This window comes from Microtus pennsylvanicus, chromosome 1 (genome assembly GCF_037038515.1).
Source record: "Microtus pennsylvanicus isolate mMicPen1 chromosome 1, mMicPen1.hap1, whole genome shotgun sequence".
NCBI classification, from domain to species: Eukaryota; Metazoa; Chordata; class Mammalia; order Rodentia; family Cricetidae; genus Microtus; species Microtus pennsylvanicus.
In genome coordinates, this window is record NC_134579.1 from 217,709,284 (window position 1) to 217,722,986 (window position 13,703).

Genomic DNA, 13,703 nt, shown 5'->3' on the forward strand with positions numbered 1-13,703 from the left:
CATTAAACTTCACTCTGCCATTGGGTGTCTCGCTGCGTATAACTTCAGGTTCTAAAAACAGTCCTGCCATGCCTTGCCTTTTAATTAAGCGCCCCCAGTCTAGCACATTAGGAATCCATTTCTTAGCACTCACCTCGGTCACATTAATTCAGGGTCACACGAGTGTCTGTCTGTGTGGGAGACAGCTCGTGCAAGGCAGCGAGTCTCGGGTCTGTTCCCTTTCTGTCCAGGGGCATCCAGGAAGCTTCCTGTCTCTTATGGTGGGCTGGCATCTCTGCCCCAGGAAAGCACATGGTGGGGCTATTTCCACCTAACTACAGCCAGGCCCTGTCTGGGATCAGAGCCCCCCTCCTCACTGGCCTTGCCCCTGGGCTGTGAAGCAGCTGCCCTCATAAACCTGTACCCAAAGCAGATTATGAAGGAACAAAAAAATACATTCCTGGACAGGAGCCTCTTCCTCCCCACACCCCTCCCCACCATTGTTTCTATGTCAAAGTAAAGGACCGGAAGGGAAGGAAAGGGCACTCTGTCTCCTCAGGGTAAATGATTCCAGAATGTGTAGATATACTCCTATTCATTCTCATAGATAGAAAGATAAATAGATAGATAGATAGATAGATAGATAGATAGATAGATAGATAGATAGAGTACAGATATAGTGTAAATATGTATATATGTACATATGATGTTTAATGTAGTATATGCATTAATTTTTAAATTATACTTACAAGAAAAAACTAAGTTATCTATTATAAATATTATTAATTAATATATTATTTATGTTATTTATTTATTTATATATCCTGATATATTACAGAATTTGTTATAGATTACATATTCCATTTACTTCTCATTTATAAATATATTTGATGTTTACACAGCTAAATTTTCACTTACAGTGGGCAAGTTCTCGTTATTTGGCAACATCCTTTTTCTGTCTTTTCTCTCTCTTCCGTCTTTTTCTTTTTAATTTTAGTTGTTGTTGTTTCTGTTGTTTTCTTGAGTCGGGTCTTGTCATGTAGCCCAGGTTGGCTCAGCCTCCCAGGTCTGCCCATTCGACAGGAGAATACCACCACACTTGACTGGTGTTTGATATCTTTGTCTTTGCTTTCAAACTGTTAGGATTACATTTCTGTGTTTGTCCCTAACTGTGTCTGGTTGTCATAGTTGGTCACTTAAGGGATGGGGACAACTAAAATACAAACTGAATTCAGATCCTTAATACTTAACAAATAGTCCAACGCAGAGACCAGTGGGCTGGCTCAGAGGGTAAAAATCCTGATAACATAAGTTTGATCCCTGGGTACCCACAAATAACTGTAAGTGGTGGCTGGCCTCTGTAATCCCTGCACTCCTGTGGGAATAAGAGAATTACCCAGAGGCTCCTGGACCAGTGCCTTATTGACCTTCCTGTTGCTGAGCTAAATCACCCCTATAAGAGTAAGCTAAGAGAGAAAGGGTTTATTTGGCTCACAGTCTCAGAGGATTACAGCCCATCATGGCTTGAAAGGTGTAGGGAGAAAAAGAGGTCAGCCGGTTCCGTTGCATCAGCACTCTGGAAGGTGAGAGAGCAGGAAATAGGGTCTGGCTACAAACCTCAAAGCCCGCCTCCAGTGATGGACTTCCTCCAATAGACTCCATCTCCCAGAGTTCCATGGCTTTTCCAAACAGACCAGCTAAGGACCAAGTGTTCAAACACATGAGCCTATGGGAGACATTTCACATTCAAACCATGGCAGCCAGATAGCCGAGAGTATGCAGCATGGTAGGAACAAGACAGGCAGGGTGGGAGGAGAGAAAGAAAGACTCCAGAAAGTTGTTCTCTGACACACACATGCACACACATACACTACCCAGCAGTAAAGTATTATGATGTAGGCAGACTGTTACTAATTGTGGTTGTGTGAAACACGATTAATAAAAGCTCAGAGACTGAAATGGAGTTCAACCTGAAGATCTGAAAAGCAAAACAGCCAGCCACTGGCTCTTACCTTGACCTTAATCCAAAATGGCGATCCTGGCTTCAGGAATCTTAGAATGAGACTGAGACTGAGAGCTGCCTCCTCCCGTTTTACAATCCTCTCTAGTGTGGAGTCGACTAAAATACTGCCTGGTTTCTATGGCAAGTTAGTGATTAAAGGCGTGTGTTATTGTAACCTGGTCTGTAAGGCTGGCCAGTTTGACTGTTTTACTTTTCTGATGTTCAGGCAAGCTAGGAAGTTAGGCAATTGCCGTACCTCTCCTCTCTGGGTCAGACGCAATGGAGCCAGCCATTGGGGCGTGGTCTCTCAGCAGCTATTGGCTGAAGGAGCGGAAGGAGCTCCCGCAACACTATAGCATGGCAGTCCTGCTTTGGAACAGCCCTCATGGACTTAGAAAGTCAACCACTCTTCTGCTGGACCGTGGGCAGCAGGGACTTTGCCCACGTGTCCTGGACGAATGGAGCAGGGTAGCCTTGGCACATTGCAGCTGTGCAGTGGGCCTTGGGCAGAAGTCTGGGCTGTAGGTGAGTGTGGAGTGGGGAAATTCTTGGCTTTTCTCTGATTGTCTTTAGGCATACAGCACCTGCTTAGCCCAGAAAGGAGGTGCTGAGCTCACGGCAGCCCTGCTTTCTAGCATCTCCCCCTAGAGTTTCTGGCAGCTTTTTGCTTTGTTCTCTAGTAGGGAGGGGTGTTGGGTTCTGTTGAAGAATATCCAGTAACTTCCAAAGTCAGTAACCTAAAAACACGTGATCAATGATTATCTGAAAACTTGCGTGTGATGCGTGTTTGCCGGATAAGACTCTTGGCGGCACCTGAACTAGTTTCATGTGTTTCTGCCTCTCTACTCGTATGTACCCTTGCCAGCACACATGCTGCGTGTGTAGTCACTGCACACACGTACACACCATTGTCTTTCCCTGGCTCACCTGGCTCTCATGAGGTGTGAACCCCGCACTGCTCATCCACAGACTCTCCCGGCGTCCCCCCAAGTGCAAACGCCCATCACCTGTTCAGAGGATTCAGCTTCGTGGCCTCCAGCCTGGTCCAGGAGCCCTCACAGCAAGACATGCCCAAGGCCCCCATTCACCCCATTGTGCAGGTAAGTCTGCTTACCCCAGGAGCTCAGTTCAGGGCCCTGGTGCCTGGCCTTGGAGACCCTGAGGATTTTTATCACCTCAGTGTTGGGTGCCAACAGCGGGTCAAAGGCAGACATCCCCCTGCCCCTAAATGTCACTGAGTGTTGCTATAGTGATCTTTCTGGTGGTTTGAACTGTTACACATTCATTTATAAAAGGGAAAATTAAATCTGAGGAGAGGATCCCCATGGATGTCTGTGCCCCTGTCTTCCCTGTGTCAGCTGGGGCTGCCATGTCTTCGGGGCGCACTGGGGATGCTATTTAGACTTCTGTATTGTATGAATATAGCTAGAACTCCGAGAACTCAGAAGGATTTGCAGTAAACTCACTTGAGTGCTCGATGTCTTCATTCAGTGGAATCAGATAGCATTGAATTGATTTCCTGACATCTGTCTCCCTGGTGGCTGTGCTCACTGGGGCACTTGTTCTCAGTGGTGAGCAGGCGGGGGCTGTGCGCGGGGGCCAGAGCTGACTTCTGATTTAAACATTTGGGCTTGGTGCTTTCATCTGAATACTCACCCTGGAAATGGCACCGTAGCCACATACAAGTGTGTCTGCCCCGGCTCCACAGAGTCTCACCACCACAGGTCTCTGGGGGAAACAGGTGCTCAGTAGACCCATAATATCCAGGTGTCTGGATGTTAAAAGCCATAGGCCACAGGAGCTCTAGAACCATCTATGCATAGCTCTGTGACCTTGGGCAAGGAACTCTTCATTTCCTCGAGCTCCCAAGTTCCCAGGGTGCCCTAAATCCGTGTGTCTGTTGCCCATGCACCTGATGAAGAGCTGCTAACCACCCTGTCTTGGCCTCTGCAGCAATTACACGGGAACAATATCCACTTCACTGATGGGTACGAGATCAAGGAGGACATCGGGGTGGGCTCCTACTCGGTGTGCAAGCGCTGTGTCCACAAAGCCACTGACGCGGAGTACGCTGTGAAGGTAAGGCAAGGAGCCCTGGCCTCGCCGAGCAGCACCGCCAGCTGGAACGCGGGCGCTGAGCAGGCTCTGCCCAGCCACGGTTTCTGAGATCAGTGTGGGAGACTTCAGTTTATTTTGATATGAGGTCACCCATTTAAAACTTATTTTGCAAGCTGGGCGTGGTAACACAGCTGTAACTAAAGCCCTCAGGAAACTGAGGTAGGGAAACTGAGCGGTCCCGATGAGCCTGGGCTACGTAGCAGGACCCTATCTCAAAGGACAAAAAAAAAAGTCTTTTCAAATGATAAATATTTCAGTTATGTCCAACATGGAACCAGTCATCTTTAGTAACTAAGTATAGCATGCCAAGAAAAATAGTCCTAAGCACACAGGATCTAGGAGACAGAAGTTTGCAAACAGGCATAGCATTTATCAAAGGAAGGAAAGTGGGGGAGGGAGGAAGGAAAAAAGATACAGCTGCAAAAAAAAAAATAATCAAAGAAATAAATAGGAATAGAGAATAAAGGGGGCAGCAATGCTTTTCTCCAGCCACCAAAACCTGCGGATAGTGCAGAGTGACACCGTAATCCAGTTTGTCGAGCTCCGGGTAGTCATTTTCACCTCCCTAACTGCTGTAGATTAAATCTTTGACCCGAGCATCCAAAACGCTAACCTCTAGAGCTTTCTAGTTAGTAAAAGCTAAAGCGTCCTTCTTCTGAAGCCAGCACCTGACATACACAGAAGCACACACCATGCCTCACACACTGCGTGTTCTCTCTCCACAACCATGAGGCGGTCTAACCTCAGCTATCTGCCCCTGACACATGAGAATGGGGCTGGAGAGATGGCTCGGTGGGTAGAATGCTTGTGACTTCAAGTCTGCACAGCCTACATAAAGCTAGGTGTATAGCACACGTCTGTATTGAGTTCCTCGGTGAGATGGGAGGCAGAGACAGGAGAATCCCAGGATTGCTTGGGCTGCTAGCCTGGCCTATGCAGAGGGGAACAATGAGAGACACTGTGTTTCAGACAAGTTGGAAGGGAAGGGCTGAATCCTGAGGTTGTTCTCTAACCTTGACACCTATGCTGTGGTATGTGCACACACACCTCTCCCACGCACACTTGCGTGCACACACACGCGCGCGCACACACACACACAGACACACGGACACAGACTTGAGGGACAAAGTCTGAGGCTGCCTCATCGTGATGTGAACCATACCAGCTCTGCTTGGCATGTGACGCTGTCCCAGCTCTTCAGAGAGAGCCTAGAGAGAGGTGGAGCTGGCCAGCGAGGCCAGGGCAGTTTCTGCCTTTTGTGGTTTTCCAGGCTCTGAAAAGGCTGCTTGGTCCACTGAGCCCAGGGCATTGTGCATCCTTTCTTGACACTGGACATTTCTCAGAAGCATATTCTCAAGAGAAAGTGCGTCTTCACAGGCTGTCTGCCCCAGGTATCTCAGACTGTGAAAACATTCAGTAGGTTTTAGCAAAACAGACACCAGCCAAACATCTCAGGAATCTGTGGCCTTTTGACAAATTGGTCCAAACTTCCTGGAGTTTTCGAGGTGATTACAGTGGAAACAGGAGCTCACAGTTATGGCAGGGTCAGCACCCGGTGTCACGGAGCCGACCCTGCTGGGGCACAGTCACGGGTCCTGATTGCGCGTGGCTGGGGTGTACAGAAGATCTGTGTTCTGCCTCGCCCCGGAGGACTTTTCAGCGCTTTGTGGCGTGTGTGGGCTTCTTTAGTATTTCTCTGTGTGAGTTGTTTCTCACAGAAATTCTTTAGATTGTTTATCTCGAGGCCAGCAGCACTCCTAGAAGCAAGCGGTGCTGCCAGAGAGCCTAAGAAACACATCCATTGTTCCGCCAGCCCGGCAGCCCCAGGGCCCTTCTAGAAACAGCCCACTACTGTTTAGTGCTCTTCTGTGCCCTGCACCTCGGTCCCATTGACGAGGCCAGTGGCATGCTCTCTCTGGTCTTCCCACGTCCAGCTCTCACGCAGAGCCTTCATCTGGAATTGACTTTGTTGGGAGTTAGGACTCTGTCCTCAAAGATCCCGGTGAGGTCTGACCATGTACAATCTGTGACAGCTCCCCTTCCCAACCTGTACACCCCAGGAAGAAAACTAAGTGTTGTATCTCTAGTTGACAGTAGAAGAAGAGCTAGGCATTCCTGTTTGTCATTGAAGCCTTGAAACTCCCTGGACAAACCAAGTGGTAGACAAGCAGGGATCCCCTTGTCCTTTCTAAGACTATAGTGGGTCATAATCTATTGTTTGGAAAATGCTTAAATTAACCCTCACGGAATGGAGTAGGACCATGGAAAAGCTTGGCAAGACAGCTTCCACATACGGCCTAGGAGCACACACAAGCTCCTTGTAGAGGGGCAGCAATAAGTCCACTTCTCTGAGGGCTGAACCTTTCCTGGGTTCAAAGGTGAAAGAGCCAACAGTTGATGGACTTCTGTGTCCATGCAGCTCCGGCGAGCAGAGCCTGTGAACTCACGTCAGCTGGGCGTGTGGTGGGGGCAGATTGAGCTGTAGAAGACAGAGGCCTGTGCACATGCACTCTAGAACCTGCTCAATGCAGGGAGTACACTGCCCCCTGGACTTCGCCCTCGGGAAGCCTGCTGCTTTGCATCTTTCCATCTCTGACACATCCTTTCTCTCTGGTCACAGAACCAGAGGCCACCACCAGAGAGTGGAGACTGAGGTTAACAGAGACGCCCTTCAGCCGGCCTTTCCTCATGCCCTTGCCTTTCAAACCAGAGCCTTAGCCCAGGCACGGCACCTCTCTACTGACAACCCCGCCTCCTATGGCTGAAGTTCTGGGGATGGCAGGTGGACCTGGTCAGTATGAGGCATGACCACACCCCTCGGCAGCACACCCGTTCTTATGAAATGCCGCAGTTAGAATCAGATACAAATGAAAGATCCTTGCTGCCAAGCCCAATGGGCTGAGTTCCATTCCTGGGACCTACATGGTGGAAGGAAGGAGTGAGCTCCAGCAAGCTGTCATTGGCCTTACATTTGCCCTGAGCTGTGCGTAGCCACACACATCTAAAGAAATGGACGCAATAAAAGCTGAAGTGCTTTAGAGTTGTTCCTAAGTGTCACCCCGTTCTCTCAAAGCTATTTTAATTGTTTATTTAACTCATTTCCACTCCCGGTGGCCTCCTTTTCTCTCTGGAACCTTCTCCTCCTCCCAGCACCCGCCCCTACTCCATGTCCATTCTGCCTGTGACCACTGAGTGGAATCCTATCTGATCCAGAGCACTGTGTCTGTGGCCACACCTTGAAAACTCTGAATCCCCCCTACAACAGCTCTTTATTGCTGCTAATCCTTGCCCTACTCCGCCCCTGACGAGCACAGGTGGGGCCTCCCAGGCCTGTCGCCATCATTGAGGAGTCCTATCTATGTGCAGGGTGAAAAATGAAGCTCACGGCCCAGTCTCCCATGTCTTCCTTTGGCTTCTCTGTGAGGCGCTGGATGGTGGTTTGGGATGTATGTCACCCTGTTTTTAACTCCAGCAGGGGATGTGACCACCACAGCCAGGAGAAGAGAGGCCTCACTGCCCACAGGAGGCCGAGTCTGGCCCCACGGCTGTCGTCTCTGCACAGCAGTGTTCTTGTCTGTGCTCACTTCCACTCTGAGTACGTAACTGTGAACCAGCAAGGAAGTGGAATCCAACAGACGCTTGGCCTGGGGAGAGCTTATTTTTAGAAGGACTAATTAGCATGGAAATTTTGATTTTTTTTTTCTCTACCAAGAAAACACTGGAGTTCTTACTCTTCCTTGTTTGTTTAACTTTACAGGAGAAACTCTTAGTTATTGTTGTTTTTTTAAGTAATTACACACTCTACTTAACTTGCTTCCAACACACTAGGGTCCTTCCAACAAGTGAAAGGAAGTGGGCCTGGGGGGTGCATCCTGCTTGGCCAGGTGCTCACCCTGCATGTGGCTCAGCACCTAGAAAGGGGTGCTTCGGTGATAGGAGGGACACGTACAGACACAGAAAGGGAAAGCTGGAAGGGTGGGGGAAATGCCTTGGTAGTGACAAAGACTCCTGTGTAGCAGCATCAGCCACCAGCACACGTGAGTTCCGTTAAGAAGAGCCATCCTCCTGCACCAGCCATGACGGCAGGCATACTTGCTCCAGGTATACACAGGCCTTGTCTTACCACCTCTGAGGAGCGTGAGAGGCAGCGTGCTACACATCACACCCGTGGGGAGCTTACCCACCTTCAGCAGAGACAGCTGTCCACTGGGAAGGATGCTGCCCGACCCTTCTCCGCCTCTCTTCCTGATGAGAAGCTGAGCAGTGAGACACACACCTCCCCTTCCTCCTGCCTGTGACTGTGGTTGTCTCTACTACCTGGAGGGAAGAGCCAAGAATGTGGTCCACAGGGCTTGCTCTAGTTGGAAGTAAACCCAGCTACATCATTCCCAGGAAGTCTTCCCACCAGGAAACTCACGGAAGGATCCTGTGTATTTTTCCACCTCTCAACAGCCACCCGAGGGAACGCCTCACTTCCTTATGGTATTTGATGGAGATGCTTTGCAAGTTCCACCAAACAAAGGATATTCAGTGTGTTTTCATAGTCCACCATGCTCATGTGTGTGCCCTGTTATTACAGACTAGCTGGCGTGTCCTCCAGCACCTCCTGGTCGAACATACACATTAATTCTCACTTCAGTCTTAAAGTGTTATTCAGTGTCAGTGAGATCTTAAGGTCTTTAAGAAACGGGATTGGTTCACACGTGTTTATGGCTATTCATCAGAATTTGTTTCATGACTTACACTCAAAGAACACACAGGAATAAGACAGATACCACGGAAAAGGGTCAAGCTTTGTCCCAGGTGTTTTTATGATAGTGGCAGTATTCTAACATTTAATTTTTAGCAGGTAATATTCATATGATTCCACATTCAACAGCTATACTCAGGGAAACCTAGGGTCTCCGGGTCATAACTCCATCCCCTCGATACCCATTTCCCCGCCCTGGGAAGTCAAGGCTTTTGATAGTCTCCTATTCCTTTCCAGGGTTACTTATGCATTCTCAAGAAAATGTCTACATTCCTTTTCTGCTCTTAAACTAAGTGACAGTGTCAGTGCACCTGTGGTGCTTTTCCAACTCAAGCGTCCCTGGCGGTCAACAAAAGGCTTCCTCTTGTTCATTCCACTCGGCTCCTACGGAGGAGACCAGATTGATGTTAGGAGCGGATGCATCTACCACTAAATCGTCCACTCCCATGAATGTATGGCAAAGGGAATATGTTGGGTGTTGGATACCCATGTAGTCAAAGCAGAGAGGCTTTGGAACTGGATGACGCCAGTGTGCAGGGGCACAGAGTGCTGTTGAGGGTAGGGGGCATTTCTGAATTTATGAGTCATTCTCAACCTAAGTGCTGTCTGAGTCAAACACATGGATCCTTTCTCTCCATCAGCTCCCCGCAAACATAAGAGGCCAGGCTCCTCCAGAGGTGGCAGAGCCATCATGGAGCACAGGGACTCCTATCTCAAAGACAGGCTTTGATTTGTGGCCCCTTAGTCGGAAGCCACCGATCTGGAGTTAAATAGTTTTATCTGCTCTTCCAAGACATTGTGCAAAATACTGGGCAGGGGGAGGGACCCAAAAAAGAAAGGAGGTGTGTCTTGGCACCGAGGGAAATGAGTCTTCTCAGACTCTGCCTTCTGTCTGGGAGGTGCCTGGTTCTGTGGTTGACATGCAGCTTCCAGGAAAAGCCAAGGTCTCAGTGACTGGGGGCTCACTTTGAGTGAAGTGGGAGCTTACGGCCAGAGGTCAGTGGCAGAAACAGACTATGCTGGCTGCTGGCGCCTAGGTGAGCTCACACCTGCCCTGCTGCCTCTGGCCTTCTGATATCTTGAGATTCATGTCTGAAGGATGACCCCTTCTTTCTTGTGGTATTAGGGACTGAACCTGGGGCCTTGCACATGCTAGACAAGTACTTTGTCACCGAGCTACATCCCTAGCTGTATCCCTAACTACATCCTTCTTTTCACTTTGAGACAGCGTCTCATTAAGTTGCCCAGACAGGCCTACAACTTACAGTCTTCCTGCTCCGAGCTCCCTCGTAGCTGGAATTATAGACCCGGTTTCCTCTTTTTAATTGTACCCTTTTCGCTAGCTGAGACAGGAGAGGCTAGGTCTACATTTCCGAGAGATTTTAAGTGAGCTTGGTTGAGTCCCATGCGGGTGTGGACAGCGGTCCTGCTGTGACTCTCTGGGGTCTCAGTCCCTCATCTGCAGTGATCCAACAAGGCCAGCAGCGAAGCTCTCAGTGCTACGTGCTGTGTGTGTGTGTTTCAGATCATCGACAAGAGCAAAAGGGACCCCTCAGAAGAGATCGAGATCCTCCTGCGGTATGGCCAGCACCCCAACATCATCACCCTAAAAGATGTGAGTGCCTCTGTAGCAGCTCTTCCCTTCAGTGGATGCAGAAACCACCATTTGCATAGTGCGAGTTTTCTCACATTGCTTTTGTTCCGTGCGCCCAGGATCACGTGCCTTAGACACATCCCACCCAGAAGTCCCCTAATTTGGGTGCATACATGAATAACCAGGTGTATGTACACCCCTGGATAGTCCCCCACTCCCCCCAACATGCTGTGCCTGAGCGTAAAATGGGAAACACCTGAGTGCGTCACGTGCGTGTGCTGTTCTTTGTCATTGAGTCAGTTCCTGCCTGACGGTGTGGCGTGAGGGTGGCCGGTCCCACTCAACTCTGGCTGGGACATGTTTACAGCCTCCTTTGAACCTTCCCTGATGAGGGACATTAGCACAGGAATCAGCTGCACTGGGACTGTCTGCAAGGCTTCTCTACCCTATGAATGAAGCCAGATGTGCAGGTTTGAGAAGAGAGGAAGTTTTCCCTCTTCTTGCCCTTACCTCTTGGAGTACAAAGTCATTCCCGTGACTTATGCCCACAGCCTGTACCTGCTGGGACCCCCTCAGTGTCCCTTTGACAGCAGCTCACGGAGTAGGAGTTCAACCCCAGGGAACATAGGCAGTGAGTGTCTCTCGTGCAAAAGCTTAAATGGAGCCAGCTCTGCCCCAAGCCTGGTGCTCTGATTGTGTGTTCTTGGTTTACGTGGAAGATTCACAAACCAAAGACAGCTCTTCTGCAGACTCAGAGTTGGCCCTCTCTGCTGTTTGTGGGGAGCAGCTTAGGGCCGAGATGACATCATCTTCCCACCCTCAAAATAGAACAGTGAGTTCATAAGCTCAGAAACAAACACCAGAATTAGCGCCACACCTTTTATACAGGTCAAAGTCAGGTAAATTATTTTAGTAACTTGTTCTGGCAGTTCATCGATTGAATGATTATCACTGAACTGAGAACAAGCACTTGGTTCCGTCACCCATTTTCATCTAGTTGTCAAAGCTTAGGCACTCATGGGCTCCATGCTTTTGGTGACTGGGGTACATACGTGTTTGTCTTCATATATACAGGGCCCCAAAATAGCCAGTTTGCATCTTTTCTTTTCATTTTAAGTTGAGTCTAAAGCTAGTATTGGCAAAAGCTGTGTGTTTGTTGGAGCCAGGTCCCCTCCCTACAGCCCTGCAGAGCCAGGGCTGCACGCCGGCTTGACGCACGGAATCACATGCGTGTTGACAGTGGAGAGGCATTGTTCTTGTGGCGTACTGTTGCCGCTGTCACTTGCCCCTCAAAAGCCAGCAGCATGACTCTACAACATAGCCCAGCTCAGCCGCTTCTCTCGAGGTTCGTGTATCCCCCAGGGTATCAGAGCTGTTTCCCTCCAGAGAAGAGCTATTTTTGTGTGGCTGGAATGGGTGCTCACCCATTCCCAACAGCCAAACATCTTGACTTTACTTCTAGGGACATAGCCCCCAGCTTCTGTCCTCCACCCCATTTGGAGCCCTTGCTCCGTCACAGAACCAGGGGCCTGAAGACGGCAGCCATGCTGACATAGAGGTCTCTGAATTTCGTGTGCTTCTCCTTGACCTCCAGGTCTATGATGATGGCAAGTATGTATACCTGGTGATGGAGCTCATGCGCGGAGGGGAGTTGCTGGACCGCATCCTCCGTCAGCGGTGCTTCTCAGAGCGCGAGGCCAGTGACGTGCTGTGCACCATTGCCAGGACCATGGACTACCTGCACTCTCAAGGGGTAAGACCCAGGCCAGGGTGCCCATAGCCTGCAGGAACAAGGGATGACCCAGGTGGGGCTACCTGCACTCCCAGTCGCAAGGCTCAGGGCAGGGCAGTGGACCAGCTTCGAGGCAGCTGGCAACCACAGGGAGGAAGATGCAAGACTGTAGAGGAGCCACAGAGTTGTGGGTGCAGAGGAGGCATCCTTATAGACTGGCATCTGCCTGTAGGCAAGTGGGAGGGCAGAGCACTTCCTGTGCCCTCTCAAGACCTTCAGCGCTGAACAGTGTACCCAGGGGATGTGATTTGCTGTGATGTGTTCTGCTGCCCGTTATGGGTCTGAAGTCATCTGTATACATAGTATACAGGAACTAAGGTCACAGATTTGTGTGAACCAATTTTACCAAAGAGAATGTGATACCCTGGCCTTGATAAAGAGAGATTTAGAATTCTCAGTACTTGTGATCCGTAAAGTTAAAGAGAAAGGGTAGTAGCTGGGGTTCCCACAGCCTCCGACGGCCGAGACTACACCACGCTCCTCAGGGACTCAGTTCTAAAGCCTGGACTTTGTGTGTCTTAGAGGACCAAGCACAGGTTGATTAAAGCCAACTGCACCAAGGCCACACTGCAGAACTCCAGGCCACAATCTCTGTCTCAAGGAGGGAACAGCCAGCCTAATACATTGTCTGCGTCTTTTTCTCCTCCCTCCTTCCGTTCACGCTGTGCCTCTGTCTTTCCATCCTTCCTCCCACCCCACCCTTCACCTCTGCCCCCTCTCCCCCCGCTCTGGTCTTTCCCTCTCTCCTCAAAATTTCTCATAAAGCAGGTTTGGGCCAACTGTGAACACAGGTTTGCCAGCCTGCACAGTTCTTCCAAGATCTCACAGTGGGTCCTTCTTGTGTGACTTCCCCGTGACCCGGGAGTTCCACACCTTGCTTTCCCAACAGCCAGATTCTAGACGCCCCCAAATGTGAGAGTTCACAGACATCCTTCTGTCTAATGAGGGGATCTGGAGTCTTCAGTCTCCCGGACGCTGCCATCAGTGTCCATGAACCGCCCCGATTGCCCGAGTATATCACGTCAATCTTAGCAGAACCTCTCACTGCTCTGCAAGAGGACAGCTGGGATGCTCAACTCCAGACCTCATGGCGGCACACTGTGTATCTGCACAAGGGTCTTCTGTCCCGTTGTGTCCTAAATAGCTGCTTTGTTTTGTGGTATTGCTGGCCCTTCTGTCGTGACAGCTGTCACTGTAACTATGGGACATGCTTGAGGTCTGGGCCTTGAGTGGTGCAGTGCAGTCTATGCAGCCCTCAGCCCCTCCCCTTGCTGCAGAGTCAGTGTGCCTGAGGTAGCAGCGCACTGCGTGTACCTGGGGTAGCGGTGCACTGTGTGTGCCTGGGATAGCAGCGCACTGTGTGTGCCTGGGGTAGCAGAGGCACTGTATGTGCCTGGGGTTGCAGCGCACTGTGTGTGCCTGGGATAGCAGCGCACTGTGTGTGCCTGGGGTAGCAGCACACTGTGTG

The 13,703-nt window shown here is 50.0% G+C and overlaps 1 protein-coding gene across 4 annotated transcripts in view; it reads left to right on the forward strand.

Annotated features, from left to right (window-relative positions):
- The window catches only part of Rps6ka2 (ribosomal protein S6 kinase A2), a 270,352-nt gene that overhangs the window by 247,859 nt on the left and 8,790 nt on the right, over positions 1-13,703 (forward strand). For all 4 annotated transcript variants that reach the window (XM_075951153.1, XM_075951172.1, XM_075951161.1 and 1 more), the window contains 4 exons: positions 2,951-3,081; positions 3,935-4,060; positions 10,375-10,464; positions 12,038-12,196. In XM_075951153.1, coding sequence (XP_075807268.1) covers positions 2,951-3,081; positions 3,935-4,060; positions 10,375-10,464; positions 12,038-12,196 — 506 coding nt within the window. The remainder of the gene's footprint in view (positions 1-2,950; positions 3,082-3,934; positions 4,061-10,374; positions 10,465-12,037; positions 12,197-13,703) is intronic.